Source organism: Vollenhovia emeryi, unplaced genomic scaffold (assembly GCF_000949405.1).
Source record: "Vollenhovia emeryi isolate VEMERY1.0 unplaced genomic scaffold, V.emery_V1.0 DF939220.1, whole genome shotgun sequence".
In the NCBI taxonomy this organism is placed as follows: Eukaryota; Metazoa; Arthropoda; class Insecta; order Hymenoptera; family Formicidae; genus Vollenhovia; species Vollenhovia emeryi.
In genome coordinates this window covers 557,048-574,573 of record NW_011967146.1, presented here as the reverse complement: position 1 = coordinate 574,573, position 17,526 = coordinate 557,048, and the positions used below count along the sequence as shown (strand labels likewise).

General features: G+C 47.3%; 1 protein-coding gene across 2 annotated transcripts; it reads left to right on the top strand.

Annotated features, from left to right (window-relative positions):
- Positions 1–312: 312 nt before the first annotated feature.
- On the top strand, positions 313–17,455 carry LOC105560829 (serine proteinase stubble). 2 transcript variants are annotated; one of them, XM_012010280.1, is made up of 9 exons: positions 313–1,536; positions 10,326–10,415; positions 12,397–13,313; positions 13,742–14,004; positions 14,763–15,102; positions 15,374–15,891; positions 15,956–16,253; positions 16,335–16,460; positions 16,556–17,455. In XM_012010280.1, exons 2-9 carry the CDS (start codon positions 10,334–10,336, stop codon positions 16,712–16,714), a joined length of 2,703 nt encoding a protein of 900 aa, XP_011865670.1. In that variant the 5' UTR covers positions 313–1,536; positions 10,326–10,333; the 3' UTR covers positions 16,715–17,455. The 2 variants fall into 2 exon arrangements, with proteins under 2 accessions (XP_011865670.1, XP_011865669.1); XM_012010279.1 differs by having other exon boundaries at positions 16,335–17,455.
- Positions 17,456–17,526: the final 71 nt, after the last annotated feature.

The following is a 17,526-nucleotide window of genomic DNA, read 5'->3' as shown; positions in this document are numbered from 1 at the left end:
ATGCAGAGAGAGAGAAACGGTACAGCAGCGTAGCGACACATTGTAATGTCCACGAAGAAAGCAGCAAAGTCAAACGAGTCACGCGACATGCCGTTCTTAGCCTACGGTGCATGATGTATCGGGCAGTAACTATTATAATAGCGAAAACAATCCCTTTCCCCTCAACGGTGGCATAACGGTAGCGAAGCGGAAGCTGAAAGTAACGTAGAGGCTACTACCCTTCCTCCTTCCAAGTGCGATGCCGGGTCCTGACTCGCGATATCGGGGACGCCTCGCAATCAGTTTTTCCCATTAGCCTCCCATTATCGCTCGAATCGCGTCCCACCGCGGTTTTCGCGCGCGGCCCGCGGTCGATTTTCACCGGTAACCTTGAGCGTCCCGAAGACGATATCGCCGTGAGAGATACGCGCGCTGGAAGAAGGTCGAGTGACGGTGGCGATAATAGTTAGCGGTGGACGAAGACGCGGTGGACGAAGGCACGGCGGGAAGAAGAGACGGCGAACAGCGAGGAGGGAAAGAAAAACAGGAGTAGAGAGAAAGAACGAGAGGGAGAGACCGGTGATGGCTGCGATGATGACGGTCAGTGGTTGTGTATACCGGTTAAGCCGTTCAGTACCAGCCCGGCGTCCGTCACGGGTAAACCTCAACCGTTCGGTTTCGACCCGCTATTCTATTCTAGTGCCGCGCGCGCGATCGAATTTCCTGTCCTCGCTGCTCGCCTCGGTGTTCGCCGATTTGTCCTCGCACACGCGCGCGCGCGTCTCGTTTCCCGCCTCTGATCGGACTCTTGGGTTTCCCAGCGGACCCGCGGATTCGACGTCATTCGAAGAAATTGAAAATGAAACTTATTTATTTGTTTACTTATTTAACGAGTGCGCCGAGCAATTTGAAGAAACGTCAGCCGTGACGCGAGACAATGCACGTCGGCGGAATTAAACGGCGAACAATGGTTTCCTGATGAAGCGACGGATGTCCACGTCGGGATATCGTAGAGGAGTTCGGTGTTGCCGCAGAAATCTTTTTTCTTTTTCCACGATCGAATCGTGCGTTTCTAATCTAACACGGCGCGGTCAGACGATCGATGACGGGGTCCGTTGCGATGCAACGCTGACGATCGAGCATCTCGAGGTCCACTTACAATTAGTCGATCTATCCGACACACGAGTCGAATCTCATTCGAGACATCGTCGCCGCCTGAAATCCGCACAGCTTTCATCCCCGACGACGCTAGGAAATTAATTTTTTTTTTCAACTGCCCGATCGGTTCTGCCAGGATGACGAGCTGAGTCGCGGTCCTGGTCCTTCGCGCGGCGCCGACGAACTCGGCCAGGCTGATCCACGTCGTGAATCACGGTGAATCACGATGGTGGTTTCCCCATGGTGCGACCATGCCGTCGGAAAGTCGTGGCTGTCGTTGTGCGGGGTACGAGATGAGTCACGAGGATACGTTGATTCCAAGTGTGCGCGGATGAAGTGATTACGAGGACTCGTGGACTTCCAAATCCAGCGGACCAGTCCGGTCCGAGAGCAATCCAGGTATCGCTGCGGTTTGGAAAACATAGCTCGACACGAATTACAACTAACAGACAGGCATTTAGATTTAATAATTAGTTTCATTGAACCAATTACCCGAGCCGAGTACTTGGTCCCGGAATGGGCCTCAATTATACTATTCTGTCTTCATTTTGACCTCGGAGTCGGTTTGAAACTTCAATTTGAGGCCTAGATGAGTAAAACAATTGTGTTTAACCTTATTCTAAGCTAATAAGAGGATTAAAACTTCGACTCTGGTACTTATACATGTTTTTTTTTTATTAATTAGTGTCCTAGGGGTGCGTTTACGTCTACCAAACATTTTTTTAATGTCGATATAAATATAATAAACGTTTCGAAACGGTTAGTTTTAAAATTATTGCACGTTTTGGAAGAGTCTTGAAAACCTTTAGCAACTTAAAAAAATGTCCCGTCTGGTATTCTCCCTTGTTTCTGTTAAACTGTACATTGTTTAATTACATTATTGCTCAGAAATTAAGCGTTGACCCATGTTTATATGGACGTATACTTTTTCTTAAAGTTTCGTCGATAGGAGTGCGCCTCTTAAACATTTAGGGCCAATTAAAACTCTATACACAATTCTTTTCCACTAAACTAACAAAGTGAAAAGATTAATCCTAACGACACGCTTCATAAGCGGGACGATCGTGTTGCTACTTGAAGAATAGCTGCGATTGTTACAACTGATCACTTAAACTTACAGTACTGACGTGTCTTACTAATATCACGAGTAAATTCAACGAAGCTATATCAAAGGGGACCGGAGCAAATTATACAGCGAGTTGGTAAATATGTATAGCTCTACCTCGGGAACAGTGGGGAATGGGACATATATTCATACACTGAGAAAAATTTTCATCGGATAAACCAATGAAACAGTGTTTCCGATGGTTAATTTTTCCGATTACGTTTTCCGACTAAATTATGGATACATCCGATAAAATTTATCCGTTGAAATGCTGTTACCGATGAGATTTGTTTGCAAAACCGATCACATATTTCATCGGATATACAATGTAATCGGATATATCCGTTTGTTGTTATGTAATTGGATTATCCAATTATATTTAATCGGACATTTTTCTCAGTGTATGAGCGTTTTTCCTTAAAATGACCGATACCATCACCTCCCAGAATATTGTCATTTCCTCCTGGAACACCCTGTCTAGACATATTAACCATAAACTGCTTATGAGGCGTTTCATGACCTTAGCGTCAGGCGATTTTCGATTAGGATTTTCAATCAGGTTTCTGCAAAACTGATCGGGACTCTATCCCGCGGTGTCCATATCAAGTCTGCCGCGGAAAGTCGTGTTACGGGCAGCCGCGATCGAGAGGCGTTAAAGCGTAAACGGCTGCTGTGATCCCTGTGTGCAGCTGCTATGATCTATCTAGTGGCCGTTGAAATACCGTCACGATGTCGAACGTGACTTCGGATGGGACGGTAGCCGAGATATTCTCGGCTATCGCCGAGACCGCGTGCTGGGTACGTCGTCCGTAGTGTCGATGGCGCGCGCGATTTCCAGTTATCCATTACCGTTGTCACACTTCCGGAATACTTGCGCGGCGTCCACCGTCGCGTCCGTCATTCGACGCCTGAGTTACGATCGTCGCGACGACAGCGAGTTTTCTCCTCTTAGCGCAAACGGAGACTCGCTCACAGATACCTTCTGCATCACCGAAAGTCTCTCGATCGCCGAAGGCCCTAACGAGCGATCGCCTAGGATCTAGAGGATGTCCCGGGAGGAAGGGTCAATATTCTGGGAGATGACAGTATCGGTCATTTTAAGCAAAAATGTTCCTTTGAATATATGTCCCATTCCCCTCTGTTTCCGAGATAAAGCTACTTGAATGTCTCGTGTCTTTACTTCTTTCTGTACACTTCACCCTTCATCCGACCTTACAAACGTCTGCGGGAATTTACTCTTACATGACTGTAGAGCCTATAACATTGTAGAAATGTTCAAAATGCCTCGCATATTCACAAATGTCGAATACGCAGATATGCTACAGTTCACGGCTTCTGTGACGGTAGCGCTACTGCTGCTGTTGAAGAATACCGTCGACGCTTTCGTCGCTTATGATCTGTAGAAAATGTATCACTTGAACGATAAATATTAGAAACAGTACGTAGCATTTCTTTCTTGTCGGTAACTTTGCAACTGTACATTCAAATATAGCTATCTCAGAAACAGTGGGAAATGGGACGTATATTCATATGAGCATTTTTGCTTAAAACGACCGATACTATCACCTCCCAGAATATTGACCTGTCCTCCTGGGACATCCTGTACAGACACATTAATCATAGACTGCTTATGAGGCAGTGGAGCCCTAAGTGGGTGTGAATCACGAGAGTCAGAGAAAGACAGACGCCCAAATAAATGCGTACTATCCTCTTCCCTCGGGAAGCTGCCTCATAAGCAGTCTGCGGTTAATACGCTAGGACCAAATGGAGATCTACATTTGGTTCACTTTAAATTCGAGCATATCCAGGAAAACTGGACCGTTCGTAAGCTGATTCGGTCTGTCCCGACCGAATCTCGCGGCCGAACTCTGCGGTGACCCGAGACTTCCGGGGCGATCGGTATCGGTCGAGCCCACAAGATTCTGCTTTTTCGCGTAAAGTCGGATCGAATCGCAGCCGGATCGAATCCAAACCGGCATCGCGTCGGGACCCGGACCGGTACCGGCAATACAGCGCGGCGCGGTGCGGAGCGGAGCGGAGCGGAGCCGAGCGGCACGACCGTTCGTCTCCTCCTCGTGCGCTTTTATCAAACTGCCGGCGCTCCCCATTCCACGTTCCTCGCTCGGCTTCCTCCGTGCAACGGGACGCCTAGACCTTGGATTATGGAAGCGCATCCTGCCGGACCGCCGCGTCCCACCCACGTCCCACGTGGCGCATATCGCCGGCAGGACACCCCCGTTCCACCGCCTCTACCTGTTATTAACGCGTATCGCAATGTCGTACCTGCTCGCCCGTACATCGTTAGGCGAAAACATTCGCTTGATGAACGCTCGCGCCGCCGGTTTGTCGGCCGCGCCGCTCGAGTCTGTTGCCCTACCACGTGGAGCAAGAGAAAGAGAGAGAGAGAGGCGCTCACGTACGTTTCTCGTCGTTCCGATTTGCTCTAATTCGCGCACCATCATCGCTCCTCGACACATCGGTACGTCGATGCGTTACGACGCCGATCATCACGCGACGCGCGCGTTGATCGCTCAGACCGGGTAAGCAATGCGGATAATCGCGCCCCGACGAAAGGCCCCGCCGTGCCGTCGTCGCGAAACTTGCAAAATCTTTCCCATAGCAACACCGGAACAAGGACCGAATATCTTCACGGCGCGAAGCCGCACAAGCGCGAGCACACCGCGTTCAGTTACTCCCCCTAATCATCGTCCATTTCCTGCGAGAACTGTTACGCCCGCTCATTAAACTTGCCATCGCCGCTTGAACGTACCGGGGAAAGACGTAAATTAAATTACGCGAGGATTAAAGCGCCGTGTGGAGAACCCAATTCCACGTGGAGGGCGTGAGCACCGTTGAGCAGCCGGCGAGATATTTTCCTGAATCAGTGCTAGAGCCGCGGCGCGCTCGCTGCCGCGATTTTATTTTGTCGCGTTGATGATCATTCACCCGCGACGATTGAAATAAAATAACTACGATGCATATATATCGCACCACTGGCACAGAAGGCAGCTTGCCTTGATATCAACAGCGCATAGGCACCGTTTTAAGAGAAGATCGTGCAAGATTTTTGTAAATTTGGAAACTACAAATCATTGACTTGAAATAGAAATTTGTAGAAATTTTTATATCTTCGTTGAAACATTAACTTTTTTTTGTAAAAATATCTACGAAATAGTACCACAAATTACAATGTTCTCAAATCAAGAAATTATTGCAAGTAGTATTTCACGAAAATGTACAATTGTGTAAAAATTAGTACAAAACTTTACTAGTTTTTAAAATTTGAGAAACAACAAAATCTTAAAGAATTCAAACATCCACTTGCTTGTAGAATATTACGAAAATTAACAAAATTTTTCTAATTCTAGCAATTTCATGTTGATTGTTTTATAACACTTTTTAAATTTACATAGAATTTCTTAGATTCTGGCAGTATATTTTTTTTCTAAAATTTAGTAGAATTATTTCCGGCAGGGAAGAGGCGATTTTCTAAGAAATGCAAAATTAGATTGTAACGCGATTGTCCGATGTGTATTTTATGATCAATTTCCCTCAAAGATTTTTCGTCACACTTTTAACAGTACATTGCAAGGTTTCAGCACACTTTTTTATCGAAGCGAGTCGACGCTGATGACGAAATTAATTGAAGCGATTAAAGCGATGCAAGCGATCTAATCGCATTGCAAGATCGATCTCTTTTATTCCCTCGTCCCCTTCCAGCGCTGTGAATTCTCTCTTTAGACATTTGTTTTTAACGCGAGACACGCGGTCGCGAGCGGAACGCGAATAGGTCGCGCGAACTTGTTACGAACGTGAGACTCTCGGGATGCATTCGCTGTCGGATGCGAACGATTAAGCAGAAATGAGAGAAGACGAGTAACTATGATGACCGCTAGTCGTTACGGAATATTTCTTTGGTAGGTGACGTGCGTCGGGAACGCGGCTACCGCCGCGGAATGCTCTCCTCGAGGAGCACGTAGACGCGAAATAATCCCAAACAATGAACACGCTCTTGCCTTTTACCACGAGACAGGACACTCGTGGCGTTTTTACCGCGCCCGACCTCGTTCGTCATACCCAGATAGCACAAGACACTTGTATGAACATTTTAAGAATAATTTCCAAGAATATTTGGAATATTCCATAGATCATTCTTATATACTTATTTTATGCTTGTGGAATATTCGGCTGGCACTACTATAAATATTTTTCGAAGGTGAACAAAATAATCTAGCGATTATAGCGTGTCGGTTATATATGGTATGATCACAGGTTTCACTGCCTTTTGCATAAGATAAGTGTATTTCGCAATAAACAATGTGCAATACATAAACTCGTTGAATATTCGAAAATTATCCTGAACGAATATTCTAAAAACGCTCTTCTTCGTTATGAACATACGATTTCTAATTGTAATAATCTCTGTATATTTAAAAAAATATTTGGTTGGAATATTCTGAAATTAAGAATACTTGCACTCCAGAAGAATATTCATAGAACTGTGTGTGCTATCTGGGTATGTGCCATTACGTTGCAATTTACGTTGGTGCCCGTATCTGTCGATTATTACTCACTGGAGCCTAGCTTGCGCCTACTGGCCATTGCTCTTGCTGCGTTTGTAACATGACTGTATTGCTCTAGCACTGTAGTTTGCTCATTGTCAGTGTCAATTGTAGCGAGTCTCCTATAATGTGGTATTAAAAGTACAATGTACTAAAAAAAATTTAATCGAGATCTCTGTTTTCGCGGTACATCGATGTGTCCAGGGAACAAAGAGGGTCTTAATCTCTTCTTCTTCCTCTTCTTCTACTTCTTCCTTGTTTATTAGGCTTAAAGCTTGTTTTATCCCGTTTGTTCTGGTACTTTGAGCATTTGGATTTACTTCATCTTCGGTAGGCTGCTAACCCTTGCCGAAGGAAACCTCCAACCTGGAGGACTATACCCTTAAAGGGGTACGTGTGGCGGGATACTTTCGGTTGCCACTTCGCTCTGAGAGGTGGCGTCCGAAAAAAGCAGCGGTGAAAAATATTACCTAAGCCAGGGTTCGAACCTGGACTTCCCTACTCTCTACTTTCACCAATTCGACCACTTGAGACGCCCGCCTAGAGATAATATTTTTCGCAATAAATTTTCTGTATTAAAACACTGGTCGGTTAATGTCGACTAAAGAGCTTAATTATTTAAACACTAACATTCTGTCACGGCTCTTTATTCCCTCGAATTGGTGTTTACCACACGAGAGCCTTGTGAATTTTATTGATTTGATAAAGGATTACGTTATAAGTTAGACTTGTAGGGTATACGGCGTGTCTCTTTGAAATAGTCGTGTACACATCTCACGCGTCACGTGGCACGTGCCTGGGAACTGGGAAGTCAACGGAGGAGAGATCCTGGGGCATTACGAAATCCCGTCACGACCGTGAATGCTAATGGACCCGCGCTTGACTGATTCGCCTTTAAATCCGACGTTAGTAAATATACGACTTGCGAGCCGGTATAAAAATCGAGCGATCGGGCGCGTTGGAGTTGCACGCGCGTTCTCACATTTCTAAATATTTTAATTGAACAACGGAGAGATGCGGCTGCGTAAATCGCGCGTGGCTTATTCATATTCATATTCGTTTCATTAACGTCGGCGCGCTGACGGCAGAAACATATTTTACGAGCTGCATAATTTTACGGCCCCGACGCACATATATTTCGAACAACGTTACTCGAGCGCATTTATCTGCAGGCTGAAAGATGCCTCGCGAGCCGGGGATTTTGATCGTTATAAATATTAATTCGCGAATCACACGTTTCCCTCCGAAGCCCCTTCGACACGCGAGCTCTCGAGCGAGCGCTTATTTCAGCTAATGGGTACATCCGCTGCCGCGCTTCTCCTATCCGGCGGTCATGAAAAGATCGATAAACGCGATTTGAAATCCGCGATCACTGGGTCATCCGGCGCTTCTTCTTGCTCGTCCTTGGTACATGTTCTGCCTCGAGTGGCAGCGACCGCAGCTACCGGTGCAGTGAGAGAAGTCGCGGCCGGCCAGCGACAGTTCTATATTCTGCTTCTTGACCTTGTCCCAGAGCGCACTGTCTCGAGCACGTGGAAGTAGTCTCCGTAGACCCGATTTTACAACGGCCGTTTACATTAAGAAGCCGAGGATCAAGTCCAACGTGCGCGCATAGCACTTGTATTTAAATTTAACTACTTGAGAAAGATGACAAAATTTCATGTGCATTTCAACTAACTTGTTTGATCTCAAACAGCCTGCAACATCTAGGTGTAAAAGCTTGAAATGTGAATGTATAAATTGCGGCAGGAAAAGGAATATCGATTTGTCAGAATGTGTCCAACGCGTGCATCTGTTTTCTCTAGATATCGAGAAAGTTACCCAAGACGCGCATCCAGGATTTTTATATCCGTAAAAGTTACGCAAGACGCGACGCGCCCGCCAGAGTCGCACACGGAATACGACTCCTATTCGTCATACTCCGATTCCAAGTTTACAAATTGAGTTTTATACGAGAGGAAATATCCGCGTGAAAAATTGCCAAGAAAGAGACACGCGAACGACAAAGATAGCACGTGACACGGGAATAATTATATACGTATATGGGGACAGACACTTTTAGATTTTTCGGACGACTTTTACGCGTCCGTCGAACCTATCTTCCCAAGAATGCAAGAAATATTCGAAACGCGTAACATCGGCGAGGATAATTCCGATGATGATGACGAGACAGTTCCAAGACGATGGTATCCTCGATCGGGCATTCGAAAGCGAGCGACGCTGCGTCGATGACCTGGAATGCTGGGCCAGAATTCGGTGACAAGTCGGTCCAGGGTACCTTTTTTGTTCCTGCCGACGCGTCTTAGCGCGCGTCCGATGCACCTGTCGCGCCGTCGAGATACCATCGCGTCGTCGATCTCAAATCGTTGCCGGCAAAACGATAGACTAGAAAGAAATGAAGAATTCTCCGGGCCCTCGGGAACGTCCTGATGGATTTATAGAATGCACGTGCCGGCGGCATGTACGCCGGCTGCGTTTTTGTAACGTTAATTTTTAAATTACACGAAAAGCCCGGCGCGAAAGCTTTATAACTGCAAAAACCGTTCGATGGGCGGAAAAATTTCATTACACCGATCAAAATTGAAATACATAAAGTGAGAAGGTTCGAAGCTGATCGGATTTATTTTTAATTCGCTTAATTATATCAGATATCTGTGTTGAATCTGACATCCACAAAGTGGAATTTACTAGATATAAATTTCCATTCTCACTCTGAGCGATAACCGTCTTTGCTCTCAATTTGAATGCTTGCTTTTCTCCTCGATTTAAAGATAAATCGGATGAAAAATATCAAACTGTAAACAAACTTTAATCGAGTATTTTATTAGTATTGAGCACGCAAATTCTACTTTAGCCTGTTACTTTTACCTTTCTCTTCTCATCTCATCGTTCCCAAAAAGACATCGAAAGCAAATACATATCGCTGGAATTTTAAGCACGCAGTTAATATCCCGTGAATTCCTCTCCCGTAAGCAATTATATTATATAAATTATATTATATAAATTAAAATACATTTCACCTGCGCGGAAGATACGTAAGAAATTGCGATATTTAGTTGCACGATCTTTGCGGTACGCCCGTAACGATTTACTTATTCGTAGTTTCACTAAGAGAGAGAAAAAGCACGCGGTTGTGGGATTAGATACGTCTCTGAAAGGGTTAATACGAGAAGCGTGCAACGGGAAAGTGAACTAGAAAGGAGCGCAGACGTGGCAGACAATAGACAATGGACGCGACGAAAGAGTGAGCGTTAGACGCTCGCATGCTGCTGACAAGCTCTTAATATATAGAATTACAAAATTTATATACCGCCTGTCGGTGCCGCAATCGACGTGGCGAGAAGCACGCGTTAACTGTTAACAGCACCGGCGCTGCTCGCGTGACTCCCCGTGATTTACACGCGCTCTCGGAGAGGGGACGCGCGCGCTGCTCTAAATTGACACGTGACGACGATAAGTAGCTACCGGACGATAGCCGATCGGCACGCCGGACTAACGATAACGCTTCTTATTGTTCGCAGGGATCAGGATGCGGTGGATCGGTTACGTGGCCACGATTCTCTGGTGGTCGGGCATCGCCAGGTCTCTCAGCACGCTGAATCGAGGTCACAGTCAGTAATATTTCTTTTGCTGATTTAAACGCGCGGCCGCATCTCGGATGCTCCCTGTAGCGCGTCTTTTTCGGCCGCGGACACCCACCCTGTCTCTCCCTCGCGCGCGTCGTCTCTTCCGTACGTACTTTCGAGCGTTGCAGCTGCTGTACCTCCTTCCTCCTCCTCCTCCTCCTCCTCTTCCCTGTTTCTTCCTCTTTTTCTCGCGCTCGTCTTCCCTTTGCGCGGCATCCTTCTCCCGCCGAAGGTTCTCCTTAAATGTATAACGCTTAATTGGAAGGAGAACTCGGTCAAGGTGCAGTCGGTCGTGCATGAGCGTGAGAAAAGAAAAGCGAAAGAAGGCGCTACTTTCTTTTTGTTTCGACGAGTCCCCGGCCGAAGGGAGAAGAAGCTCTTCTTTAGCTATTATTTTTTTTCCCCTCGCTCCCAGATAATTGGCAATTCCCGCGCAGTCAGCTGTGAGCTCTGCCGGCGAAGACGCGGCTCCAGACGTTCGCGAGGGAAGAAAATGTGTCGTTCGAGTCGAGTCGTGCACCCTCCGCACAGCAATTCCGCAATCGGAATAATCGACAATAAATTTCAAGTGTATATAGCGACGCGGTGTTTCATGCCCATTTCTACCAGCGTAGATTTACTTTAAATGAAATTAAAGTTTCCAACAGTAATCTTTCAAATCTAAGAGTTTACTTAAAGAGATTAAAAGTTTACTCAGGAAATCTTAGAGTAACTTTGGACACTTAAAGTTAATTTTAGATGGCCAAGCCTATCGAAGTTCCCGCTAGAGGGCCGCGCGGCATAGCACTTTCTCGCAAGAAGAAAACCGCATGCGATATTATCAATTGTATCGCGTACTTTTCACAATTCTTAAAGCTTTCTTTTAAATTCTTAAAGTAGGCTTTAAGTTTACCTTAAATACAAGTTTACAGTGTCCAAATTTACTCTTCATATTTCTTAGTTTTCTAAATAAAAATTTTCAGTTTAGGTTTTTTAAGGCCAAGGTTTTAACTGAGTTTTTTTACCTTTTTCCAATTCCTGAAACTAGATGAAGATAAAAAGTAAGTTAAACCGAGATCAATGTTAATCCGCGTTGATGGAGATGGACGTGACTCGCACAATTTATACTTTTTGCAACGAGATCCAACGATCGGTCTTCGAATGTCGAACCGTCGTGCCGCAGAGGCGCGACACTCCAAAGCCGCGATAAAATTTTCCTTCCTGATACGAACGCTTCCCCTTTTATAACGTAACGCGACGCAGGCCGACACGATCGTGTTTCTAGCGGTGAAAGCGACTGCGTGAAGCTCCTACATCGCCGCGGTCGTAATTTACGTTACCCGAGTCTTACCATGACTCGGTTAATGACTCGGCCCAGGTCTACGTACTCCTTCCAGTTATTAAGTTTCATTTTTTTTTTACACGATCTCTCACGCGTGCTTCGACAAGTGGTACACTTTCACCGAACTTGACGGCGAGGTAGATCTCATGTGTAACATGTAAGACAGTCTAATTGTCGAGCACGATCTGACCTATCGTGCTGTACCGCGCGACACGGTGTCACGCGACGTCATCCTTTAGCACGCCCGTCAGATTTAATGCGTGTAATCGCGTTACCGGGGGCGCGTTTCGCACGATTTTTCAGAGGGCGTGCATAGAAACGCGGGCCTCTCGCGAAATTATAAGCTGTTAAATGTTTCGTCGAGACAGTATGATCGACGTTAGCGCGCTTTCATCAGGCATTTAACGTTGCACGCGCTGACGTCCGGCTTCGGACTCTGACGTGAGAAATGTATGTAATGGAGACGTGAGATTAAAGTCGGTTGCGTTTAAAACGGAGAACGCACGTGGAGACGTAAATGAGATACTCGCCGTTTGTCGGCTCCGGCATTTTTAACATCGACGTGGCCCGAGGTCCGGGGCTGCGCCGATCGTTGAAGGATGGGGAAACGCCCGCAATAGTCGAGTTCTTTTCCACTTCACGCAGGTTACAAAATTACTCCGAAGCCCTGCAAGGTGCCCGGTTCGGAGAGTAAGGAAGGCACGTGCATGTTCGTGTGGGAGTGCATCAAGTCCGAGGGGACGCACGTGGGTGTGTGCGTGGATACCTTCATGTTCGGCAGTTGTTGCGTTCACAACACGACGGTAAACACGATAAGCACGTCTCACCGTCCTCTTCCTCATCATCATCATCAGCAGCAGCAGCAGCAACAGCAGCAGCAGCAGCAGCACGTCGGTACGACGAGTACACTCAGGCCAGGTCTACTTCTGGCAGAACCAATCGGGAACGAGACCATCAGACTGACGTCAACTTCCCTCTTGGACTTGTCCTCGACAGCATCAAGCACCGCGAAGCCGAATCTCCATCACTACTCAGGATCTCACGGCTTCGGCGCGGGCTCGACCAGACCGATGAAACCGTTCTCGCATGGCGTCGGGAGGCCCCTGCAGAAGAGGCCGCACGCCAAGCCAACGTCCGAGCACGATGTCGAGGCACTGCAAACCCCCGCGGTGTCCTCCACGTCTACGAACGCGTGGTCAGCGGGGAGGCCGCAGGGAACGAAGAGACCGGGTCATCACGTGGGTCATTCTCACCACCACAAAACTAGGCCGAACGATGGGGCGCTGAGTGAGAAGCCGTCGTCTGTTCAGAGCCAACCGGGCTTCAAGGACAAGCTGGAGACGCACAACACGCTGATAATACGCTTGCCGGGGAAGGAGCACGCCGCTGACGAGATCGTTGGCTCGATCGGCCCGAGCAAGCCGAACAAGCAGGGCAAACCGGGTAAACCGGGCAATCAAAGGCCCTTTGAATCGAGACCGGACGATGGGAAGACCGAGGATGCCGATCTCAGCGTGCAGGAAACGATAAATCGACCGAATGTCAATTCCGTCATTGAAAGCGTAAGGAAGGAAACTTTGTTATTATAACGCGTGATGACTCTATGATTATGACTCGTGATTCAGCGAGATGACTTTCGAAGGATTTCTTGTGTAACATTCTTCTCATATCGCCGAGAGTATATATTCACTTTTCTCCAATTGGTCGGACTAATTTCCAGAGTCGATTTAAATCAACTTACAAAAATTCGTACGCCCATTCTGACAGAAAATTACAATAGAGTTATATAAAAGTTAAAACTGAAACTCATTTGACGTGCGTCTCTTTTCTTTTCTTTATTCCATTTATTAACGAATTAGGAACGCCGTGACGAATACTTGATAAAAGTTTAATAAAACTATTCCTGTAACTATAACGTATGCAGTTAAGAAAGCTATTTTCGGCGCGCGATGCAAGCAGCGAGTTTAATGGAATATCGATTTTCCGCCAGGAAACGGGGAAAGAGCCACATCCAGGGTTGAATTTCGTGCACACCGAGCGGCCGCACTGGGCGACCAAGCCGGCACTGTCGAAGCCATCGTCGACGGACTTCTCCAAGCCGTACTTCTCAATCAAAACGACCACTTACCGGCCGGTGAGCGGTCAGCCGGATCATAGGCCGAATTTTATCTCGAGGCCCAACTGGGTATTGTCCACGAAGACGTCGACAACAACGACCGTCAGGCCGACATATGCCAGGCAGCCGTCCACCAGGTATGCAACTCGTTTTCAAGTCATACTGGTTTAAGCAGCGATACATATGCAAATATATCGCTTCTCTTTCCATACCTTCTGTCTGTATTATCGCGCGAAAGATTTACAGTTACATTATTATTATCGTCATTATTATCATATAATAATGATATAAGGCTGTTGCGTATGAAACGGCCGTTTTTGAAATGAAACTTTCACCAATTACTTTCAAATGTCGAGTAAATGTCGAATAGTGGACGCCTCGTTGTTACGCAACATCTCTAACAGTTTAACGTCCATCGGATTCCACCAAAATCCTCAGCTCGTCGTTGTCTATGGCCGTTTCAGGGTGACCACGAGGCTCATTTTCAAGACTTACATCTCCCGAACGACATTTTTCGAACCAACGCCTAGTTGCTCGTTCACTAGCTGTGCTTTCTCCAAACGCCGTGTTGATGTTTCTGGTTGCTTCCGCTGCATTATGTCCAAGTTTAAACTCGTACAAAAAATTACCCGTATTTGGCTCTTATCCATTATTTCAAGTTGGCTGGTCATAAAAACGTTGACAGTCATCAATAAAAAGAAATTAAAGATGGGCTTTGAAGATCAGGGTTGTCACTTTAATTCGACATATAACAACTGCCTCGTCCTATTCGTCTTTACGTGTTAAAACGTCACCAATGTTACCAACCCGCAAAAACAGGACTATCATTATCGCATTAAGTAAAATATCATATGTTGCGTACCGAGCCCAGCTTAAAATTTATCTTTCATTCTAGCGCAGCCGGATCCGTGCCACAAACCTCTCACTGGCAAGTGACCACGGAGCCGGCCTTCGTAACAAAACAGAAACCGTCATCGTCCTCATTCCTGTCGTCCTTGCCGACGTCGTTCTCCTCGTCCTCGTCGTCCTCGTCATCCAAGCCGATAACCGCGATCACCGTGGCGGAGACCGTACGAATACCGTCTTTAGGTACGAGTTCCCATTTCTGGTCGAACAGCTGGACACCACCTAGGCCGTCCCTGAAACCGCACTGGACCGACAGTCCCGGTCTACTTCAGAATAGCCCGGAAAGTTTTCCGCCGCGACCGAGCCTGAAGCCGACCGAGTCGCAACAGGTACATCCATGTTTTCTTTCATTAATTATTGATATTAGGGGGTAACCACTAGCTAAAATATTGTCCCGCCGATTACATGATGAGTTGTTAGGTTTCCCCGAAACATTGTATTTTCTTGATTTTCCTAATAAGCATTTGCTTGTAGAGGTAATTTCAGTTAAGATTGTAGTATTTGGTTGGGCAAGAAACGTGTTTTTCTTGCTCGCCACTTTCCTCACTAATCGTGGCCACCCCTTCGGTTGCAACGACGTTAACCCTTTCCATTTTGTAGAGCACCGAGTATCAAAAGCCCTTGGGCTCGGCGCACTACATAACGACGTCCCACTTGGAGACTTCAACCAGGCCGCGGCCCACGAAGAAGACCACAATGCAGAGCACGACGCCGTCCACGTTGACGTCCTCCGCCAGCGATACAACCGGTCCAACGACCGCGACGGCAACAATAACGACTACGAGCAGCACGACCAGGGCGAGCAGCACGAGTGCCACGAGCGTCGCCACGATGCAAGGATCGTCGACCACCGAGGTGGCGGCAAGCGAGAAGGGGACGGGCTCGGTGATGACGGTCGCGGCTGCTGACGAGAGCAAGAACATGCAGTGCGGCGTGCCGCCGCTGTTCCCGCGGCCGGAAACGAGGATCGTCGGCGGCAAGGACGCGTCGTTCGGCCGGTGGCCCTGGCAGGTGTCCGTCCGTAGGACCTCCTTCTTCGGCTTCTCGAGCACCCACCGCTGCGGCGGAGCGGTACTCAACGAGAATTGGATCGCCACCGCGGGTCATTGCGTCGACGAGTGAGTATACGCCGAGCCGTTTCATCTTTCGAGAGACGCACCGTTTACACCCTGCCCGTTTTAGTTTGCTGACGTCGCAAATCCGGATACGAGTCGGCGAGTACGACTTCTCGTCGATGCACGAGCAGCTGCCCCACGTGGAGCGCGGCGTCGCAAAGAAGGTCGTGCATCCCAAGTACAACTTCTTCACGTACGAGTACGACCTCGCGCTGGTGCGGCTCGAGAGTTCCTTGACGTTCGCCGCGCACATCTCGCCCATCTGCCTGCCGGCCACGGACGACCTCCTGATCGGGGAGAACGCGACGGTCACCGGCTGGGGGAGGTTGAGCGAGGGTGGAACATTGCCCACGGTGTTACAGGAGGTAATTCGAGTTGCCTTGACGATTAAAACCCCTCGAGGGTACGTTCACTCTCCTCCGACTTTCATTAATCTCGCTTCCAAGGTCTCCGTGCCGATAGTCAGCAATGACAGGTGCAAGTCGATGTTCCTGAGGGCCGGCAGACACGAGTTCATACCGGAAATTTTTCTCTGCGCCGGCTACGAGACCGGCGGGCAGGATTCGTGCCAGGTATGTACATACGTGCGTGCCTATAATCGAACTACTCGCTGTATGCGTTTCAAACTTTCAACATTGAGAGACTCTCGCGCTCTTGCGTTACACAGGGCGACTCCGGAGGGCCTCTGCAGGTTCGCGGAAAGGACGGCAGGTACTTTCTCGCTGGTATCATATCCTGGGGCATCGGTTGCGCGGAAGCCAACCTACCGGGCGTCTGCACGCGGATATCCAAGTTCGTACCGTGGATCTTGAAGAACGTTGTCTGATCGCTCGACGATGAACGCGGCGGAACGACACGAGGCAACTCTCGAATTCGGACGGAATTCATCGCGCGAACGAGCGATACGTGACGTTGCCTCGTGCAATATCAAACGACATTATCCTAGATTTTTCGCAAATGAAAATACGCCTTTCTATATCGTTTACATTTATTTATTTGCATTTACACTGCCACTCACGGAGTAAACATCCTGGTTGCTAAGAAATATTTCCCGCGCTGAAAGAGGTGACATAAGATCACCGCCGAAAGTTATATATATATAACGTATGGGAAAATCTCGCGCATTATAGCAACACACTGAACTGTATTTATACATAAAAGTAAGTAAGGAAATAATATATTTGCTAGATTAAGGCTATAGTTAAATAAACCAGGGAAGTCTGAGTTGTGTAATGAAAAGATGAAAGGAGTAATCCCGATAGTTTTCGAAGATACACCGTTATCATTCTTGCCACAACGCTCCGAACATGAGATACGGTACATACACACGTACATATACATTGAAAGAACATTAAGAGAGAATCGTAAATTACAACGCCGCTCGTTTTAGTGTTGCAAAATTAGTTTCTAAACCAGACTGTCGATCCTACAACTTAGAGAAGTTCAACTCGAGTTAAAGGAAACCAGTGAAAAGTGTGAATAACTGTCGCGATTTCGATTAGTTTTTCGCAGCAAACGCACGATAAGTATCTGCTTTTATTGATTAGCGAGAAGTGTAGAAAGTTTGTCCTTCGCTCTACGGCGTGAGATAGCTTGGAATATTCTTCCAAATGCTCAATTCCACACATTTCGAGCTAC